This window comes from Pyrus communis, chromosome 13, assembly GCF_963583255.1.
Source record: "Pyrus communis chromosome 13, drPyrComm1.1, whole genome shotgun sequence".
In the NCBI taxonomy this organism is placed as follows: Eukaryota; Viridiplantae; Streptophyta; class Magnoliopsida; order Rosales; family Rosaceae; genus Pyrus; species Pyrus communis.
In genome coordinates, this window is record NC_084815.1 from 3,088,785 (window position 1) to 3,110,855 (window position 22,071).

Sequence of the window (22,071 nt, forward strand, 5' to 3'; positions counted from 1 at the left end):
TTTTCTTTGTGAGGAGAAATGTTGCCATATGGGTGTATAAAGCCGATGAAGTGCTTATGCCGGGTATGATATTTGCGATTTCATAAGCCAATAACGCAATTAGAACATTTCCAAGACTAACGCTAAATCTTTTGTTAAATTAGCAAGCTATTCAGTTTTACTTTTTATCTCTAACAACTCTCGCTTTTAACAAACTTTAAATATTTTATTCTTAACAGTCGCAACTCAAACCACTAAGTGCGGTTCGTGATTACGAAAATTATTTAACAATTTAATTTTTTTAAAATTATAAGTCAAAAACAACGGAAAGCAAATGTTTCTCCAAAAACATTTTTTTTTAATTTCATAAATAAAAGATGAAAAATAACAATTAATGGAACTTGACAATCCTGCCCCGTCTGTTTAGCCGTTCATTTCCACAGCGCCCTCTCCATATCTCTGTCGCCGCTCCCCTCCAGTCCAGTCCGTTCGAGAACTCTCCCTCTCATCTGGTTCGAGCACTCTTCACCAACAAGAAGGTAAATTTCCTTCTCTGTCAACCTCTATCTGCTTATTTCAACATTTTTTTAGTTGGGAAATTGAAATATTGAACTGGATAATTGGAAGATTTGGGTTTCTTTGATCTTCGTAGTCTCAATAGCTTTTTGGGTTTAAGTTTTATTAATTGGTTAGCGAAAATGGGGCACCAATTCTTCAAAGGCTTCTTTGAATTGGTGCTGGGGTGATAAATAGTATAGGGTAATCAAGGTTTATTGGTTTCTGGGTAATCAGGGTTTATGGGTTTCTGTGTAATCAGAGTTTCTGGGTGCTGTGATACATAGTTAGGGTAATCAGTAGTAATATACGTAAAAGGGTTTCTGGGTTTTCATCAAAATATAAATTGAAGTTGAACACCAGGAATACATGTAAAGGAATGTTCTTGACTGAATGAAGTTTTGTTCTGGGCTGAGATTACAAGTGGAAAGAAATTGGCTTTCGACCATTTAGGGTTTTATGAACTGACCTAAGGAGTAAAGCTAAATAGTTAAGTTCTTCCTGCAATTTTTTGTTTCTGGGTTCCTTCAAATTTATTAGTATTTTTGTATGAAATCTGCTCTTTTCGGCCAGCGGGCATTGTTGTTCCATGTGAAGCACCAAAGGAACGCAACTGAATTGTCTTCCAATTTAAGTTTATTTATTTTATTTTCATTTTTTTGGGTCATCGCGGTTTTCTTTTTGTTTTTCTTTCGGTTTAAGGTTACTATGGTGTTTTTTGTAAATTTTTGTTGCTTGAACATGGTGTTATAGGGGTTTATTGGTCCGACTGTGTAGTCTAATAGAGATGGGAGAAAATGGTTGCTTGGGGTGTGTAATAATCTGACTTACTGAGAGAAGCATTGAATTTTGTTGGTGGTTTGTTAGTAGGGTTTAGTGGGAAGTTCCAGCTAAGGCCAGCCCGAAATTTGGATTTGTAATTTGTAGGAAATGCTTATTTGATAGGAATATAGTTAGTGTAGCTGAGATCATTAGCATCAATGATTTTCGCAGTTCCATCTTTGGAAACACCATCTTTTGTATTAGTGAGTAAATGAGGTTTTAAAAATTTTAGTAGGTGAAGCAATAATGGATATCATTTTACTTTTCTGGATTCCGAGCACTGATTTCGTTTTCACAAAACAAGTGAAACCTCTAGGGTTGTAGAAAGTTGTACACATGCTGAAATCATGTCCTGCCTTTTCTGTCTATGTGATAACTCTCTCTGACTTCTATCTTTTGGCCTTTTCTTTAACTGTAAATATTCTTTTGGGTTTTTCTCTGTTTCATATGCTAATACTTTTGCTCTCTTGGTCCACTAGTCCAAAAGCCTAGTTGTTCTGTTTTTCTATTTTAGTTTATAAATATTCGGATTGTGTGACTATTAAATTATGCATTAGACTCCATACATATACTTTAGAGTATTTATTGTATACTTATATTTTGTACTTTCTTCTATGTAGATTATAAGAATATTATTATTGTGACACTGATTTAACTAGCTACATGTCCGAAGTAGAGTTCCAAGTTTAACAACCATGAAACTATATATGCAACTTCTTGATTTGACGTGTTTACGATATTTTGTTGCTAATTAAAGGGATTGTGTTTACTGTATTTGCAGATGTGCTGCTAATTGTTGAGCTGGTTTGGTGCTAAATATTGCGTTACGGATCTACAACCCTATGGCTATTGTTGAATCTATAAACGATCTTCCAGTTCAAGATCCACCGGAGGAGGATTTCTCCTCTGCTGATTTGACTTGGACCAAATTTGGCACTACCGAGAACCATGATGATGCAGCCCTCATTCCTTATGACCGAGTGGATGACTTTATAATTGGAGAAGGCTCAAATTTAGAGTGCCCAACAAGATTTCATATTGAAAGGGGAAGAAGAAGAAAGATGGGCATCTTTACGGAATACAAGGATGATGAGTATTTGGAATATAAGCTGTGAGTAAAGAAATTCTTAAACCATACCACCTCATTGTTCTTCTATTATCTTCTTCTGGAGGACCAAAAAGCTTACTTTTCCACGAATCATTCAAAAGATAGTGTTGTTCTGGTAAAGTCTGCTTTAGTGAGTTCAACACTTTGAGTTTCCAGCTTATCTAATATCTGGTTCTAATTCGTTATTAATGCATTCTGAAAGAATTAATCTGCATGTGCATGTTCTTTTACTTTTAATTTTGATCTGTCTTGATTTAACCAACATAAATCAGGTGTATGAGGACAACATTGAGAGTTTTCTGCTCAGGTGACTTTGAGATTACCAATTTTAATGTTGTGGGTCATATGAGCAGCAAATTTTTGGATGGACCAACCCCCCAAAAAAAAAAAAAAAAAAATCTCTCTCTATTTTATATTCACCGCTATTTTCTTATTTTAGGCACTACAGTTGTTAATTGTTCATTCTTTCTTGTTGAAGGTATTGGTGTTCTTTCGGTCCTGAAAATTATGGGGAAGGAGGGGGTATTTTGCCTAGCAGAAAATATCGACTCAACACCCGCAACCGTGCAGCTAGACCTCAATCCATGCGGGGCTGTACATGCAATTTTGTAGTGAAGCGTTTGTATGCACGCCCATCACTTGCACTAATTATATATCATGAGAGGCGCCATGTGAACAAATCTGGTTTTGTTTGCCATGGCCCACTTGACAGAGATGCGATTGGCCCGGGAGCCAATAAAATTCCATATATCTGTAATGAGATTCAACAGCAAACAATGTCTATGATCTACCTTGGCATTCCTGAAGAAAATGTACTAGAGAAGCACATTGAAGGGATTCAGCGGTATTGTGGTTCGAATGCAAAAGTAAATAGCCTTGCTTCCCAGTATGTCCATAAACTTGGGATGATTATTAAGCGATCTACCCATGAATTGGATCTTGATGATCAAGCTAGCATCCGAATGTGGGTTGAACGCAACAAAAAATCCATATTCATTTATCAGGATACTTCAGAGAAAGATCCTTTCCTTCTGGGGATTCAAACGGAGTGGCAGCTGCAACAAATGATTCGTTTTGGCCACCGCAGTCTCATTGCAGCTGATTCAACATTTGGCATAAAGAGACTTAAGGTAACCAAATCATTAATGCTTTTTGTACAAGCTTGTGAACTGACTAACCCTTTAGTGAGCTATAAGATTTCTTTCCTTATTTCTAGGTTTAGTAGGACTTGTTTCCTAGAGAATGAATCGTAATAAACGAAAAACTCTTGCGGGTAGTTATCTTGTTATCATGTTGACTTTTCTTTTCCATCACATATCCATTAAATACAGGGTTCATTTTGGAATATATGAGTTACTGAGTCATGAAATGATTCGTGAATGTATATTTTTGTAGATTTAGGGAATGTGCATAGAAAGTAGATATTTATTTATACGTGTTTGAAATGGCAGTATCCTTTGTGTACACTTCTTGTCTTTGACTCAAGACAACATGCACTCCCTGTCGCATGGGTCATCACGCGTAGCTTTGCAAAGCCAGATGTGTCTAAATGGATGAAAGCTCTACTTGATCGAGCTCGTAGTGTTGAGCCCGGATGGAAGATCAATGGTTTCTTAATTGATGATGCAGCAGCTGAGATTGATCCCATCAGGCAGGATGCTCTGTCTCTGTAATTCTCTGCATTAAATTTATCTGGACTTAGAATATTGTGCATTCTAATAACACATTTCATGGTCTTTCAGAGATATTTTCTGTTGTCCCGTCCTATTTTCCCTTTGGCGTGTTCGTAGATCATGGCTGAGGAATATTGTAAAGAAATGCAATAACATTGAAGTTCAGCGTGAAATTTTTAAACGTCTGGGTAATATTGCGTATAGCATTTGGGATGGAAGTGATACCCTGGTTGCCTTAGAAGAACTAACACAAGATTTTGTTGATCAGACTGCATTTATGGAATACTTTAAGCAGTCTTGGGTACCAAAGATTGGTTAGATCTCTCTCTCTCTCTCTCACTCACTCTGACACACACTGATGCACATTCCTGGACACATCATGTTTAATGGTCTTACAAGTTTTGCATGAAACTATGTTGTTTCTTGTTAACAGAAATGTGGCTTTCAACAATGAGGAGTCTTCCGCTTGCAAGCCAAGAAGCATCTGGTGCCATTGAAGCATATCACATCAAGATGAAAGTGAAATTGTTCGATGATTCACATCTTGGAGCGCTCCAGAGAGTTGATTGGTTAGTGCACAAGCTAACCACCGAGCTGCATTCAAGCTACTGGCTTGACCGCTATGCAGATGAATGTGATGCTTTCCAAAATGTTAAGGAGGAATATATTGCTTCTACGTCATGGCACAGGGCACTGCAAATTCCGGATTCTGCAGTTTCCTTAGATGATAAAGACCACCTCTTTGCCAAGGTTTTGAGCCAGAAGGACAGCGGCACCATGCATCTAGTGTGGAATCCCGGATCAGAGTTTTCCTTTTGCGATTGTGCGTGGTCAATGCAAGGGAACCTTTGCAAGCATGTCATCAAAGTCAACATGATCTGCGAAAGTCGCCAAGGTTATCAGCCTTCCATGTCTTCTCAGTCATTCAAAGATGTCTTGATGAACCTTTTGAAGAAACCAATGGATGATTCGATTGCTCTAGATCACTCAATGGCCTGGACAATGCAGATGCTTGATCAAATACGAAATCTTGTGGAAGTGAGTAGTGCTAATGACATTCGCACGGTGGTAAACAATCTGCCGCTGCAGTGGGTTTCGAAGAAAGGCAGAACCAGTTTCGGAAAGCCATTGACTAATCTGACTCTTCCTTCCGCGTCCAACGATCCAAGGAGCACCGCAGCAAGGAAAAAGAACCGTAAGCGAAAAAGATTGTCGAGATTGAGATGATTGTTAGGGTTGGGAGAGAGAGATATAGGATTCCTTAGCCTTGCAACTGTCTTTTGTTTCATATTCTTTAATCTTTATGGAAGAATTATAGAGGAAAATCTGATTTCAGTTGTGACAAGTATATAGTATGATCTCTACGTTCACGGGAAATTGTAAATTGAGTTAACATTGCAATGATAATTTTAAGCACATGGAAATGTTTGTCAAATTGTCTTGCAATGCAGGTTGAGACTCGATTGGCAAGATGTAATTTTTATGGCACCTTTACGTAATCGTAATCAAAATACTTGAGGGATTAGATTCCGATTTATGATGTACTCTTTTGTTTTCACGAGTCATTACTATACAATGGATTTTTAGTGGGGTGCTAGTTGGAATGGAAATTCATGTTTGAAAATTTCGAAATCTGAACATTTCCAAAAGGTTGGATGGAACTATACAAGTGGAGGAAGGTTTCCTGGTTCGGAAAACTTGAACCGGATAATCGGACAAATAGATACAACCCTACTTGATTCAATCTAACAATTCAGACAATGTTCGATCAACTAGTCAAAGACCAACTTATCTAATTCGTCGAATTCTAGGGTACTTTGTCTCGTTGTTTCTTTTCTGGGTTTTGCTTGACAACCATGATCAAGCCATCGTCGTCTTCTTCATTCATTCTCTTTCTTTTCTAAATTTAAAGAGTAATTGTTTTTATTTTTAAATATTTATAATAAAGAGTCTTTTACCGTATTTCTCGGAGATACATTTTTAAAAGTTTACTCTTCAAAATAGAATTTTAATTGCTCTTAATATTTCAAACATGACAATGCATTATTGCTTTCGATCCTTTTGAGATATCTTCCACTTTTTGTGTGTAAACAAGTCTCTTTTATCCGATTTATGACGAGATTAAATCTTTTGCATTCAAAATATGTGCGATCTCTTTATAGCCCTAATAAGTATTTAACACATGTTATTTTTATGATGATAAATTAAAAAATTTAAGATATTAAATACTCGTCAATTACTTATCGAGTCCATAGAAACACCACGCTCATGTGGAGGGCAGAAAATTCGATCTCATTCATTACGTTGTTAGCAGCCATATGGCAACATTAAAATGCGAAACAGCTTAGAAGAAGAAGACAAAGCCCCAAATAACACGCGACCAAGTCCCATGTTTTTCTTTTAACTCGTTTTCCAACTTAATTATTCAATCATTAAATTTCCTAATTTCCAATTTTCCCAGTTTCCCCTCTGCCCTCACGCGTAATTAGGCCAAATGGCTGCATATTAACTAACACAGAGGATTGAGGATTAAGCTCTCTCTCTCTCTCATCGTCTTTCTCTCTCTACATTGACAGCTGGCCCACTCACAAAAAAAGAAAGAAACCGCCTCTTTCGTTTTTCGCACCAAAATCCACATCCCGCCTGAGAGTCCTCGTTGACTAATTAAACCGCCCCACCTTCCTCTTCATACTTCATACCCCCTCTCCAAAATATCATATCTCCAATTTCCTCCCAAATTCCCCATTTTTCTTATCCATTCCGATCGGATTTTGGCTCCGATTTCGGTTTCAAATACACGAAACTCGCAAAAATCATGAACGATTTGTTCTCCGGCTCCTTCTCGCGGTTCCGGAGCGAGGAGCAGTCGCCGCGGCGCGACGATCACGTCATCGAGATGGGGTCGACGGCAGGGTCGGGCGCCGCCGGAGTCAACCTCGACAAGTTCTTCGCCGACGTCGAGTCCGTCAAGGACGAGCTCAAGGAGCTCGAGCGCGTCTACTTCAGCCTCCAGTCCTCCCACGAGCAGAGCAAGACGCTCCACAACGCCACCGCCGTCAAGGACCTCCGATCCCGCATGGACGCTGACGTCACCCTCGCCCTCAAGAAGGCCAAGGTGCTCAAGGTCCGCCTGGAGGCGCTCGACAGGTCGAACGCCGCTAACCGGAGTCTTCCGAACTGCGGGCCGGGGTCGTCCTCGGACCGGACTCGGATCTCAGTCGTCAACGGCCTCCGGAAGAAGCTCAAGGACTCCATGGACAGCTTCAACGCTCTCAGGCAGAAGATCTCATCCGAGTACCGTGAGACCGTACAGCGGAGGTACTACACCGTCTCCGGCGAAAATCCCGACGAGAAGACCTTAGACCTCCTCATCTCCACCGGTAATGGCGAAAACCCTAATGCTCCCTCCAATTTTAGTGCTTAATGAGGTAATGGATTAATCAAATTAAGCATGATTGTTGCAGGAGAGAGCGAAACGTTTCTGCAGAAGGCAATACAGGAGCAAGGGAGGGGCCAAGTCCTCGACACGATCCAGGAGATCCAGGAGCGACACGACGCCGTAAAGGACATGGAGAGGAACCTGCAGGAGCTGCACCAGGTGTTCCTGGACATGGCGGTGCTGGTGCAGGCGCAGGGGGAGCAGATCGACGACATCGAAAACCACGTCATGAGAGCCAACTCGTTCGTCAGCGGAGGCACACAGCAGCTCACCAAGGCCAGGGCCTCCCAGAAGAACACACGCAAGTGGACTTGCTACGCCATTATTCTGCTGCTCGTGATTATTCTGATCGTGATCCTCAGCTTGAAGCCGTGGAATTGGGGCAATGGCGGTGGCAATAACGACAATAGTAGTAGCAATAATCCGACGCCCGCCGCTCCGCCGCCGCCAGCGTAGGAGGAGAGGGAGAGAGAGTGTTGTGATTTTGTTCTTACGCCACATTCCTATTGTTTTTGTGTTACATTTTTGCGCATTGATTTTATTTTTTAATAGAGGTATATTTAATTTCATTAGATTGTGTTTCTTGCTCGCACTTAAGTTTAAATTTTATTTTAAGTAAATTAAAATATTGTTTTGTCAAAAAAAAAGAAAAAAAAAAGAAAAAAAAAAAAAAACAAACTATCATGTGGAGTTCATTGCTTACCTTCTTCTATCCTTTTATATTCGAGAAAATTGGAATAATACTCCTTGAATTTTGGTTTAATTGGAGTGTCAGTCTTTGAATCAAAATTTCGTGAGTATTTGTATTTGACTTTGTTATAATGTAGAGTAATGATTAGTTTTGTTAGTTCCGTAAATCTTTTCATCTATTTTTTGGTTTTTTATACTTTTTATTTTGGATAGAAATTCTAATGAAGTTGATCAAAAGTATCACTGATCCACCTTATAACACATTCAAGAATCATTCACGGATTTTTAGTTTATGGATCAATACTCACGGATTCTTAGTTCATGAATCAAAACTCTATTTGAGCTAACATTCAATGATTATTGCTCTAATAACCTCCTTATTTTCTTTTTGCCGTCGTATTGTTCTGTTTACAGTTTTCACACTCTTCAATTTTGGATAAATAAACTAGTATTTTTCAAGTTCATCTTTTACAAAATTTAAATACAAGACGATTCACTTATAAATAAAGATAAATACTAGCTATTAATCCACAATATTGACATGCACTATTTTTATTGTCCCAAAAATAATGATTTTTTTTTTTATTTTTTTTGAAGAGGGTGCATAATGGGTCTCGATAAAAACCTGAGGATTTCAATCCGCTTCAAGGATATTCTTAGCTGAACAGTCTGCCGTTGATAATTATATAGAGATATTGTAGAAGCCTGGTGATCAAGGTGCGGATGAATATTGAAGGGGCAGTTGGATATTGATCAACACATTTCTGAATACCAATAACAAAACGTCCTAGTGCAGCTAGACAATTATCAACCATATAAATACTCTTCAACCCATATAACTTTTTTTTTTTCTTTTCATTTTTTTCTCTGATGGATAGGAGAAGGGATCCCATAGGAGAATTGAGATTTAATTCATAATTTTGTGGTACCAAATATTAATAAATGTTAGACGTCAGCAATGGTTATTACTAGGGGCTTCAAGAAAACGACTTAAGCCCGGCTCATACCGTTTATATGTTATTTAGTATTTTTTTTTTTAGTATATCGATATTTTTATACTAAGGAAAGGGAAGTTCGACTAAGCCACACAATGAGCAGCCTAATTTGGTATCGAATTCGTCATCCACAAGATTCGAATCTAAAACCTCTCACTTCTAAGCGAACATGAATACCATTAGACCGTCGAGTTACTATGTTATTAGTAATTAAACCATCGATTTGTTCTAGGATGACTAAACGATTTTCAATTTGAATGATTTTTTTTTTTTTTTAGGGATGAATGATGATTAAGAAACTAAACTGATTATGAAATTAATAATGTCAAAATATGTTATGTATATTTGTTGAGAGTGAATCCCATATTTGAGGAAAAATAAACTTTGCATGTGCTTAGAAGTGATTGGACCACTTCCCATATTGCTAGTTAGTTTTATGGTGGAACCTCAATTTTTTAATGGTATCATAGTAGGTTGTCCAATGTGTGAAGCCTAACAGTCATAAGTAATTGAATTACTTATCATATTGCCAATTAATTAGTTGTGAAACCATGACTTTCTTCCTTATTCTCCCATATAGAGGGGGACGCATGTACTATCCATATTAAAACCAATTTTTATTACTATGTTCTTTGTCAACCAAAGTTATTAAGATACACCTTTAAATTATTAGAAGATGCCGGTCTAGTTATAAACATGGAATTAGTAAATAATTCATCCCAACTGGTACACATAACACATACAAACAGATCGTTGAAGTTCGATATAGAATGGATCCAATAAAGGGCCTGTATTCTCACTAGTCTACAAATTAAAGTGGTCCTACATTTCTCCAAATAGATACCAGAAGGTTGGAAAAAAACATGGTCCTCGGCTGCTACGTACACAGGAGTTAGGAATCCACTTGGTACTTGGGGATGATGTTTGAACCTTTCAAAGTTGGAAGTTGAAAACTTGAAACGCGGCCAAGACTTGAACTACAAGTCAAGAAAGACTGCCAAAGCACTTCTCTGTGTATAACATGTATCTAAACCATAAATTTTGAGTCACAGAAACTCAGAGAGGTAAGGTTAACTTTTGACTTCTGAGTTTATGATCTTACAGCAAATTAAGGTATCGGAAAAATGAACGATCTGCTCTCTAGCTCCTTCTCCGAGGCCTCGCCGGACCACCATGTCATCGAAATGACTGCAACGTCCAACGAACTCAACAAGTTTTTCCAGGATGTGGAGTCGGTCCAGAACGAGCTCAATGAGCTCCAAAAGATCAATAAGAGCTTGCAAGGCGCACACGAGCAGAGCAAGAGTCTCCACAACTCCAAGGCTGTCAAGGACCTCCGAACCCGCATGGACGCGGATGTCCATACCGCCCTCAAGAACGCTAAGGTTCTTAAGGTACAGTTGGATGCGTTGGACAAGTCCAACGCTGCCAACCGGAGCTTGCCTGGTTGTGGTCCAGGGTCCTCATCTGACCGGACGCGGACGTCCGTGGTCAACGGGCTGAGGAAGAAGCTAAAGGATTCCATGGATAGCTTTAATGACTTGAGGAACAAGATCTCATCGGAGCACAGAGAGACCGTTCAGCGTAGGTACTTCACGGTCACCGGAGAGAACCCCGACGACAAAACCCTAGACCTTCTCATCTCTACAGGTAACATATATAGCATCTGTGAAATATTTGAATTACAAATAGTAGTTCCGCAATGTTACCTTCGCCAAATATAATCAAGAAATCAAATGATTTGGCAGCGTAAATCTAGGTTTGAATACTGAGCTCAACAAATATATACCAAAATGATGAGATGAAGGGTATTGGGGGATCTATTCGATTATTTATGACACATATAATAAGCTTTTTAAGTTAAAATGATATCTCAGATTGACATAACTTCTCATTTTGATATCTGAGATTTAAAACCAATAGAAGTTGTCTCTGAGATTATCTATTGTCAATCATTTTGGTATTTTCGTAAAAATCTCCATTAAATTGAGAATATTTTTGTCAAATCAACCCCTCTACTTAAGTTGGTAGTTTTTTCAATTTAATGGAATTTTTTCACAGAATGACCAATTGATGGACAATGGACAATCTCAGGTACAACTTCTATCGGTTTTAAAACTCAATGACCAAAGTGAAGAATTATGTCAATTTCAAAAACTATTTTGATTAAAATACCTATATAATATATACACTAGTTGTTGGATGCATTTAAGGTTTTGATCTAGAATTGACATAATAATGATACAGATGTTCCAATACGGGTGAATTTTGGGACACCAATGTCACATGATGTATCGGATATACAACGACTTTTCAAAGAAAGAAAATAACCCTCTTCATCAAGGAATTCTTCAAACAAATTCATTTGAGGGAATTTTGTGGAGTTGATTTTATAATTTTTTCCACGATCGGAACTGTGAATATTTTAATTCATGTATTCACTTCAATGCACAAAAAGACAACTTCGAAACCATTGAGACATTGTGCTACAAAAAAACACGAAAATGATGACTACACTTTAGTCCAATGATCATATATATGGTTTCTGATTATGACAATCTTTAAGGCAAGACTTAAAACTAGACAATTTGAATTGTTGAAATAAATGTACAGTGGGTCATCATAAAAGGCTACCTCTCAAATAAACTTACTTAAGTGATCCTTACAAGATTTGTGATTGATGAAAGTATACGACCATTTGGAATGAGATTTCCTGTTTTAAGTCATGGGTCAGTTTGGTTTGTCAAACGCTTGAAATAAAATTTGGCATGGAAGATATTTCAATAATGACCTAAAAATTAATCGGTTCAAATTATAAGAAATATTGTAGTGTGATTCATATAAGTGGTTAAAAGTGTATTAATTCAGTTACTAATTAGCGCTTGAGCATCCTTGAATCTTACATACGTATCTTAATAACATGAGCAAAATTAGTTGGTGTAGTAATCGATGCTCATAGAATCAATTGCTAATTTGTGTAACTAGCAATTATACATGCTTGTAGGTGAGAGCGAGACATTTTTACAGAAGGCAATCCAAGAGCAAGGAAGAGGGAGAGTTTTAGACACCATACAAGAAATTCAAGAGAGACATGATGGTGTGAAGGCCATGGAGAGAAATCTGAACGAGTTGCACCAGGTGTTCATGGACATGGCAGTTCTCGTGCAAGCTCAAGGTGAACAGTTGGACGACATTCAGGGCCACGTGGAGAGAGCTAATTCATTTGTGCATTCTGGCACTCAGCAGTTGCAGAAAGCTAGATTCTTACAGAAAAACACACGTAAATGGACTTGTTATGGCATTATAATCTTGCTCATTATCATCGGGATTATATTGGCCTCAATACTGCCTAAAATATTAAATTAGAAATCAAGGCCATGTCCGATAACCATATTATTTTTAGATTTTAGTTTTTATCTTTTGAGCTTGAGATATGTATTTTTTTGGTTATGTTTGCGGTCAATACGTGTACTTTTGTTCTTATTTTCCACTCCATTTCTTTTCCTTGCTTTTGGAGGCCTATGTATATTGTATTGTAAGCATATATACTTGATTTGTTTTGGTTAGGTCAGTTGTTTCATTCCTTTGACAGAGATCTATGTCAAAAAATAAAGAAAGAAATGCGAAACGTCATATGAGTAGCAAGGTTTTAACTTCGTTGGTCTAATTATGACAAAAATAATTGCATACCTTGCTACTTAAATTTTAACGTGTAGAAACATGAAATTATTTTAAAATTCATACTGGATTTTTCCTAACAAGGTTTTAACGAGTCAAATAGTCAATGATGCGTGGGCGGAGAGTTGTAAGTATGGATGCCCATATAGATTGGATAAGTTTTCACTGTTAATCTAACTAGTTCTCACTATCTTGCTACAACATTCTTTGTTTATGATTGTCTAAGATTAGAGATGTTTATCGGTAAATTTTGCCCCGAGACTACAAAAACGCACTGAAAATCATTCCACTTCTTCCCTTACAAACAACAAAAGCTCAAAGTGATACATTGATCCTGTTCCGCTTCGATCTCTCTCTTTTTTTTCTTTTGCCTATTTACATTGATCCTTTCCCTCTCGCAGTCCGCTTTGGGCATGGCAACAGTCCGCATGATAGGCAAGTATCTCTTCCAAAATCCCTTCTTTCTGCAGCAATTCATTCTTCTTACACGCAATTAACAAGTCTCTCTCTGCGGTTCCCGTTGATACCCAATTCAGATATAGCCGTCAACTTCACAGGTTAGTCTCTCTGGCATTTCATCCAACACTTGGCATGCCATTTTTATCTTACCAAAAACCAAACTTCATTGTTCTTAAATTCGACTATGGGACCTGAAACTTTGAAGAACGTGTTCATACAGATGGAATGTTCAGAGAAATCTACAATGGAAAGCAGTGCCATGTCTCGGATATAGCCACGGTTTTGAGCAGGGCTTGGACTGCCGGCGTCGACCGGATTATCGTAACTCTCTTTCCTTTTCAATTAGAATTGTTTAGTAATTGTTGTTGTTTAATGCGCTCTGAAATTAGAATTAGGCTTATGGATAATGTAGGTCACTGGTGGATCACTTGAGGAATCAAAGGAAGCTTTAACAATTGCGGAAACCGATGATTTTTTTCGCTTGCTCTGTTTTGTTACTGTATTTTTGTGAATAAATGTCATTGCCAAGTTTTAAAAATGTCGACTTGTGCAACAAATTGGGGTTTGTTCTTGGTTTATTTTTTTTATTTTTTATTTTTTTGCAGCAAGGCTTTTTTGTACTGTTGGTGTGCACCCCACTAGATGCAAGGTCTGCCCTTTTTTCTTTCTCACTTCTTACTTTTATTCGCGGAAGAAGTTGATATTGTTGATTTTCGGTTTTGTTTAGAGATGCTTGAGAGGTAGGGTCATTGTCTATTCTGTTTAGGAATTTGAAGAGAGTGGGGATCCAGATAAGCATTTTCAGGCGCTTCTGTTATTGGCCAAAGAGCGCATTGAGAAAGGAAAGGTGTGCCCCGTACCCAACATCTCTATGTCAGGAGGAACATGAGGCGTGCATTATAGGGTTTCAAGTCATTAAAACTTCTTTGAACGATTGGTCTGTTCAGATATTGATATCATGGAGCAATATATTTTGTATTGCTTATTTCGTTCTCTTTTGTGCTTGGAAGGTGGTTGCAATTGGTGAATGTGGACTGGACTATGACAGGCTTCAGTTTTGCCCAGCAGAGATTCAAAAGAAGTACGTCGTTTCTGAAAAAGTAGTTTTTTTCTTATTCTCTGTTTCCACTTGCACGCTTCTACTTTTCATTTTATTACATGATACATTCTGTCTTTTCCATCTTATACTCTATTGTGAACTCCAGGTATTCTGAGAAGCAGTTTGAATTGGCACACACCACTAAGCTTCCCATGTTTCTGCATATGCGTGCAGCTGCTCCAGATTTCTGTGAAATTGTAGAGAGAAATAGCGGCAGGTGAGAATGCTTATCACCATACTTCTAGAATCAAAATGTGGTGGTTAACGTCATGACTATTTTTATTTTTAAAATTTTTGTCCACCCTCAAATTCCAAAGTTACTAGAACGGGGGATGCAGAATAAACCGGACAATTGGATTGAACTTACAATTTTGACAACTGAAATACCACTGAAATACCAGTTGGACATTTTAGTTTTCTGATGAATAATCACTTCTGTTAACGAGGGAAAGAATAGCTTCAAGTTTAGCTCGATCCTGTTTTTTTCCCCTTTTGCCTTCTGCTGCACTAAATGAATTTTTATGACTGTCTTTCACTTCTACATGATGGCAGTGTGCTGTACTTGTGTGCATGACTTGTAAACTTGCCTCTACTATTTCGCAGATTCAGCGGTGGGGTGGCCCATTCATTTACTGGTAGCGCAGAAGATCGTGATAAACTTCTTTCCATCAGCAACATGTACATAGGTGAAGATATTATCAAAATAGCATGGTTTCTAATACTAATCTGTCAATCCCTGCAAAGTTTATGATGTCTGTTGCTTTCTGTAACATTCTAAGGAGTAGAATTTCTTTGAATTTAATGTATGAATCCATTGTCAAATGTGGAAAAAGAAACATAGATTTAATATGCCTAAATGAATATTTAAAGGTTGATGGTTATGCACGACGAAACATTAGATTAGAGAGATTGAAAATACCCTACATAAGCATTACCACTAAACAAAGGATTTCTTTTTAAAATGACTTCTTTCAAGTAGTCATTTAAAAATCCCTCCAAGCGCATTATCATTTCATAACCCTCTATCTAATATTGTGTAGTGCATTTATGACTAAATTAGCCTACATCCTTGGTACTTGGAAATTGTGGCTTTATGAGAGAATAAGATGACCCCAATCGCAATCATGGGGTTGAGCAGATAGTTAATTCTTTTGCATAGAGGGTATTTTGGTTTGAACATTTTACCTTTTTAGGGTCAGGAATGGGGTATTTTTTGTCTAACCTATCTCAGAGCCTTTATAATTTACCGATTCTATTCCCTCATTAAACAACACCTCCGGTTACTTGGTTATTTTAATCTTGAGTACTGAGCACCATAAGAATGAGTTTCTGATTGAATTAACAAATCATTTTCCAAACAAAGAAATTTTGCATCAGTGTTTATAATTTTTATGATTTTTTATTTTATTTCTAAGTTCGAAAGAAGAGAACAAAGTTCCTCTTTTACATCTTAGATATAAACTGCTCATTTTTAAATGCTAGTCACAATGGACATATTGAACACTTTATCTTGGTCTTTAAATTGAGGTCATGAATACCTTTTGGTCCTAAATAGGTGTAAATGGTTGCTTTCTGAAGACAACTGAAAATCTGGATGTTATGAGGGACACCTATTGAGAGGATGATGATTGAGACAGATTCTCCATATTGTGGAATCAAGAGTACAAGTGCCGGGATTAAGTTTGTAAAGTCCATTTGGCCTTCTAAGAAGAAAGAGAAGTATGATCAAGAGTGCATTGTTAAAGATAGCAATGAACCTTGTTTAGTTCGGTATGTTGAAATATTTTTTTACTTCCATATCATGAACTTCTTTATTTCTTTTATTTATTTCTTTGTCGACAAAAAGAATAATGAACCTGTATAGTGTATGAAGAAAACTCTTAAAGCATCATATTACTGTTCAGTGAATACTATTTCCCCTAATTTGAACCATTTACTGCCTAGGAAGTGCTATTACTGCATAACTTTGTACCACGATATCTAATTTGCTGATGTTACTAGGTGTCATGTAAGAATTAATGTGTGTGATTTGTCAAGTAGGGAAACTATATTTGTCAGACAGAAGTGTTTTTATAATGGATGGCTTTCTCAAGCTATATCGAGAATATACTATATTCTGCTTTTATTGAGAAATGACGATCCTTGGACTTTTGATATCTGCAGTACACATGTATCTATCTTTGTTGGGAATTGTAAATCTGTTGCATTATTGTTTGAGTCAACTTGATATCAAGACATTGTGGATCTATCTTCTTGTCGTAAACTTGTTACAAGGACATGGAATTTTGTTTGAAGTTGAACATAGTGATGATGACAATTTCGTTGTTAACAAGTGCATGTTTATCTGAAGTGAATTATGTTTTAGCTCCTAATTTATTTATCTACTTGGTCATTCAATGTGACGGTTTCTCAGGCAAGTTCTTGAGGTGGTAGCTGGTTGTAACAGGTATCAATGATATAGGTCAGCTGAGCCGGATGTTGTACCACAACACTTGCAGGTGAATCAAAGTTTCATCGTATTCTGAAGTTGAGAATTTACCAACTTAATAATATTACTTTGAAATTGTTTTCCATTCGTTTATACATGATTAAGGCCTAATTACTCGCTCCTTGGAAACAAAACTCGAGTCTCACTTTGCCCCTGCAACTGAAAAATCAACACAGCCTCAACATCACTTTGTGTGGCAAAACTTCTTGTTCTAGGCTGCCTTGTAGTGCAATGTTAAATCAGATGCTAACGCTGGAAACCAATTCCCCGCTGTCTGCGTCTTCTGTGGTTGTATCCGACGCCGGAGTGGAGACCAATTCACTGTTGTCTGTGTTGTCAGTGGTTGTATCGGACGCAGGAGGAGAGACCAATGCACTGTTGTCCGTGTTGTCTGTAGTTGTTTCTGATGCTGGTGGAGAAACCACGTCACTGCTGTCTGTGTCTTGTGCAGTTGTTTCTGATGCTGCTGGAGAGGAAACAACGGTCCTTGCTCTCTCTGCCGCCATATTTAATCGCAAAGGCCGCCCATCAACCTCCTGTTTTGCAATTTCACACACAAACAAACGGATTATTACGGAACCACAATACAATCCACAAGGATCAACACAAGTCACTTGGTACAATGTATTGTCGGACTTATGTTGCCACACAAATAGTTCATATTCACAGTCTGGCAGCATAAGACCGTCAAGTCCAATACGGTGTACCAAACGAGCTGTTAACAAACTTGTCTTACCACTCCATTCATGGCAACGACAGCTGATTCCGCAGCCTCATTAGTTTCGAATGTCACAAACCCGAAACCTCTGGATCTTCCAGAAACCCTCTCATATATGACCTTGGCACCCAACAGCCCTGGCTGGTCTTCAAAGGCATCCTTAAGACCCTGTGAAGTTAAACCCCAACTAAGGTTTCCTGCATAAACCTTATGAGGGCTATCTATGTACACCTTGAACCCAGTCCTTGGTCTGTTGGGTCCTAACATTTCCCTTTCACCTCCTCTTGGCACTTCTGGGAAGTTCACCTTCACAGTTCTACCTCCTACTTGCTGTCAAACATCGCCACCATCAAAGTTGAAAAAACCGAAAGTTTGAGTTTCCGGGAGCTGTTATTGGCATTCCAAAAAAGTCATACCGCACTTAGTGAAGCGAAGGATAGACCTTTTTGGAGCGTCAATAGCAGTTCCCGAGTTTTTTCGTGTTAAAAGAATCGACACAAGAACCAAAATTTGATTGATACTTACAGAGCCATCAAACATCCTAATGGCATCCTGAGCTTCCTCAACAGTAGACATTGTAACAAATCCAAATCCCCTGCTTCTATCTGTGACTCTGTCATAAATAATCTACACCACACAAACACAATCACCAACAATTCTACAAACCCATCAAATCAAACAATGGAAACATGAAGAAAAAGAGCTCAAACCTCTGAAAAAACCACCGTGCCAGCCTCCCCGAAAACCTCAGCCAATTGGGTTGAAGTCAAGTTATAAGGCAAATTCCCCACATATAGCCTCCCAGCGTCTGATATCTTTGCCACTTCCTCTCTTTGCTCTTCTTCTTCTTCTTCTTCTTCTTGCTTTTCATGGCGCCGTGCTTCTGGGTCTTGTTCGCCTTGGCTTTCACTATCTTCTTCAGCTTCAAAGCCGTCGAACGCCGCCAACGAGCGGTGGAAACTGGGGGGAGGAGAGGGGTGGGGGAAGCTGTGGAAACGGGCTTTAAGCTTGAGGGGTTTTAGGGGTTTAATGTGTGGTGGTAAGTGGGTAGGGATTGGAGGGAGTAAGTGGGAGATTGAGAAATTGGAGATTTTGTTGCAGAGGGGAGAAGAACAAGAAGTACTTGTGGAAGCCATGGATAGCATTGTGTGGGAGGAAATGGTATTTGGGGAAGGAAGGTCTTCAAGTGGAAGAAGACGGGGAGGAGGGGCTTCACATTTGACGAAAGCCGATGTGGGGGCATGGATAAGGTTTCCTGGATTTTTGGATTTTCATTTGATAAACCTTCCTTTTATGTATTTTGTTTACATTCATGCACAAATTTATTTATGAAATTTTTTATGTGAACTCATATAATTTTTTTCTATGTCCAATTTAAATTTTAAATATGAAATATTTTTATTAACCTATTACACAACAAGTATAAGATTAAATTAATAATAAAAATTAGATTTATCAATAAATCCACATCCAATAATTGAATCCTAATCATCATGTAATTTTTCTTTAGGGTGTGATATCCACACACCCTTTTTACTTCTCTCATACCTTTTTGGTTTTCGGTCGTTGGATCGAATGTCTTGAAGAATATAAACGGACAGAAATTAAAAAGGGGTGTGTGAGAAGTAAAAAGAGGTGTGTGGATAACACATCCCTTTTTCTTTTACGTTCTATTTTGACAAAACTCAATAAATTGGCTAATACCTCTTTAATTTAATTAACACTTTGTTCCCTGGATGAGTTTGTTTAGGCGGGCGCCCCAGCAGGTTTAGACGTCATTTCTTAATTTTCAAATACTTAGGTATTAATTGGAGCGGTGACCAACCGCTTAGCGCCGCCTAGAACAGTGGAGATTAGACCCGTCAGTAATGATTTTAAACCAAGTACATTATAGTCACATGCTTTTAATTATCTGACGAGGTTAAATTTTGTGTAGACAATTCCTTGATTAGTTAGAAATCACATGATATCGAAGGTATTTTTTGGTTGAACTTAATGTGGTGTTCATAAACTCATAATGTTATAAGAAAATGTTGTTTTTCAATTTACATTTGTGTACTTGTTCATCAATTTTTTAATGCTTTTTTCTTTGACATCACAATAGTTCTCGTTTCTTCGTCTTTCTAATCTTTCAAGTTTCTCTTGAAAATTACAACTTACATATAATTCATATAAAATCTATGTAGATTGATAAATCGAAAAGATATTAGAAAATCTTTTAAGTTCATTAGTGTTGTTTCTGCGGCCTACCAAGAACATTACAACTTTTGGATAAAACTCAAATTCAATGAGGCCTTTCAGTACAAACATAGTGAACTCCAACTCAATATAGGCACACACTAGCGTGTGTGTTGGAGAAGCCAAAATACATGCCTGAGGGTAGTTTAGAGGGGACGACTGGTTTGGCATGGTCACGCAAAGCAACCTAAGATTTAACGAGAGCAACTCTGTAGCAGGTGATGAAGACTGCATCAAAAGCAATTTTTTTTTTTTTTTTGAACAAACGATATTATCTATACTACGGGGAGGGGGTGGACTTAGCCTCACAATGAGCTAGTAATAATGTGGTTCAAATTCGCCCGTGACAAGAATCAAACCTAAGACCTCTCACTTACAAGTGAAGAGGAATACCACTAGACCGTAGTACTAAGTGGCCATCAAGAGCAATTGTTGGAAGGAGAGAATGGCAAAGGAGAGAATGCTTTGATTTTGGTTTTTTATTTTTCAAATGGTTATAAAAATAAATTTACATATTGAATTGGGTTTGAGGGTAGTTGAGGTAGTAAATTTGGTTTAAAGAGATATTGACAGTTTAATTGAAAACAATATGGATGTAAAGAGTAAGTTGGGTGTAGAAAGAGGTTAGATGGGTTCAAATAAAATTTCTCTTTATTTATTTATTTTGTTAAAATGGAATCAGGGTTAAGCTACGACATTTCACTCATATGAGGCTGGAAAAACTCACAAAGACATTTCAGCCTTTTTCTTTCCACCATCGTGTAATTTATTAGCGCTAATAATCGAACTTAGAATGAACAATGTGAAATACGTGCCTGAAATTCACCTCAACCATTAAACCACCCATGGTGGTTTACATTCATGTACAATTGAGTAGAATTTTTTGTGTAGGAAAATACATGATGCCTTATTAGGTCAATATTAATAAAACAATAAGTCAATAATTATACAAGTGTCGTAGAGAAAGTCTAAAGAGAGAAAATGGATCTCTAAGGTAAATGTTAAATTCTAGGTGGAGATATTAGTATGCATAGTTGATATAAAAGTGTTATTTACTTACTGAATTTAAGTATTGTGATTAGGAGTTAAATTTAACATCAGCTTTCATTTTCATTTTTATTAGTATAACGGTGGGTCTCTTATTCCACTAGAATTTCAAACAATAAAAATAGAAATTAAATAGACCTTGCCAAACTTTTTTATTTTATTAAAAACTCTTAGACAATTTTCTTTAACATTAAGGTCACGTTTTTATTATTACTAAGGATATTTTTTTTAATTCAAAATTCTCATAAAGTGTCTCTCCTTTTTTTTTTTTTTTTTTTTGGCGGTTATAATACAAAAAATGTCTTAATAATAAGAAAAGTTTTCCAAGTGTTTTTCGATAAAAATTTTATGAGGGAATTTTATTAGTTCTCTCTAAAAATTTTGTTTCAATAATTTTTCTAATAAATACAACCATTTAAAGCTCTACAATAATAAGAAAATAATATTTGACAATTTGGTTGAAGAAATACCAAATTTGACATAAAACTTCAGATTGCCATATCAACCATCAATTGTAATTGACTTTTATGATTTGACATTTTCATTGAAGATGTTCTTAGAACTTCTTTTGTGTTCTTTCCCTTGCATAGTGTATGTTGACCTTAAAAATTACAAAAATGCCTACGTGACATGTAAATCCAGTAGCTATGAGCTAATTACGTCCTACTTGAAAGTAATTAATCATAGATTACTCATTACTGGGAAGCTAATGAAGTGACTTTTTCGGTGAATAAGTTGAAACCTCGTCACCAGTCGATAATTGGATAGATAACCAACCGACTAGAGGCACTGCTGTTAGTCCAAACCAAAGGTGCTTCTTGATCGCTTGGTTTTACGGGTCCAGTGATGTTAGTCAAGTTGAAGATGTCTCTGGATGTCAACACAGTGTTGTTAGTTAAAACTGAAGATGTGTTGACGAGAGAGTTAGGATAATGTTTTTCATAGGGTTGTGAGAAGGGTTTCGCGTAGAGCGAGGGCTTTGGTGCATAATGTGTTGAGTTGAAGAGAATTTCAATGTTGCAGAGCCTTCTCTAGATGAAGCCTCTGTGATAAACAAGCATGTCAAGGCAGAATCTTGATGGG

At 37.4% G+C, this 22,071-nt stretch overlaps 3 protein-coding genes and 2 pseudogenes across 3 annotated transcripts; 4 read left to right on the forward strand and 1 right to left on the reverse strand.

Annotated features, from left to right (window-relative positions):
• The first annotated feature begins 381 nt into the window (after window positions 1-381).
• Window positions 382-5,632, forward strand: LOC137712992 (uncharacterized). The gene is made up of 6 exons (XM_068452216.1): window positions 382-518; window positions 2,138-2,467; window positions 2,943-3,594; window positions 3,916-4,115; window positions 4,207-4,451; window positions 4,571-5,632. The coding sequence occupies exons 2-6, from the start codon at window positions 2,199-2,201 to the stop codon at window positions 5,362-5,364; spliced, it is 2,160 nt and encodes a 719-aa protein (XP_068308317.1). The 5' UTR covers window positions 382-518; window positions 2,138-2,198; the 3' UTR covers window positions 5,365-5,632.
• Window positions 5,633-6,663: 1,031 nt separating this feature from the next.
• On the forward strand, window positions 6,664-8,145 carry LOC137713443 (syntaxin-121-like). The gene is made up of 2 exons (XM_068452738.1): window positions 6,664-7,517; window positions 7,602-8,145. The coding sequence occupies exons 1-2, from the start codon at window positions 6,953-6,955 to the stop codon at window positions 8,030-8,032; spliced, it is 996 nt and encodes a 331-aa protein (XP_068308839.1). The 5' UTR covers window positions 6,664-6,952; the 3' UTR covers window positions 8,033-8,145.
• A 2,133-nt stretch (window positions 8,146-10,278) lies between these two features.
• LOC137712510 (syntaxin-121-like) lies at window positions 10,279-12,827 on the forward strand. The gene is made up of 2 exons (XM_068451583.1): window positions 10,279-10,911; window positions 12,266-12,827. The coding sequence occupies exons 1-2, from the start codon at window positions 10,386-10,388 to the stop codon at window positions 12,625-12,627; spliced, it is 888 nt and encodes a 295-aa protein (XP_068307684.1). The 5' UTR covers window positions 10,279-10,385; the 3' UTR covers window positions 12,628-12,827.
• A 345-nt stretch (window positions 12,828-13,172) lies between these two features.
• LOC137713397 (uncharacterized) lies at window positions 13,173-17,005 on the forward strand (annotated as a pseudogene).
• Window positions 17,006-17,024: 19 nt separating this feature from the next.
• Window positions 17,025-18,978, reverse strand: LOC137712509 (33 kDa ribonucleoprotein, chloroplastic-like; annotated as a pseudogene).
• Between the last annotated feature and the right edge of the window lie 3,093 nt (window positions 18,979-22,071).

Coding starts and splice junctions, on each gene's coding strand:
- LOC137713443 (XM_068452738.1), top strand. CDS start 6,953: ATGAACGATTTGTTCTCCGGCTCCTTCTCGCGGTTCCGGAGCGAGGAG. Junction 7,518..7,601: donor AGACCTCCTCATCTCCACCG/GTAATGGCGAAA, acceptor TGATTGTTGCAG/GAGAGAGCGAAACGTTTCTG.
- LOC137712510 (XM_068451583.1), top strand. CDS start 10,386: ATGAACGATCTGCTCTCTAGCTCCTTCTCCGAGGCCTCGCCGGACCAC. Junction 10,912..12,265: donor AGACCTTCTCATCTCTACAG/GTAACATATATA, acceptor ACATGCTTGTAG/GTGAGAGCGAGACATTTTTA.
- LOC137712992 (XM_068452216.1), top strand. CDS start 2,199: ATGGCTATTGTTGAATCTATAAACGATCTTCCAGTTCAAGATCCACCG. Junction 2,468..2,942: donor GAGTATTTGGAATATAAGCT/GTGAGTAAAGAA, acceptor TTCTTGTTGAAG/GTATTGGTGTTCTTTCGGTC. Junction 4,116..4,206: donor GCTGAGATTGATCCCATCAG/GCAGGATGCTCT, acceptor ATGGTCTTTCAG/AGATATTTTCTGTTGTCCCG.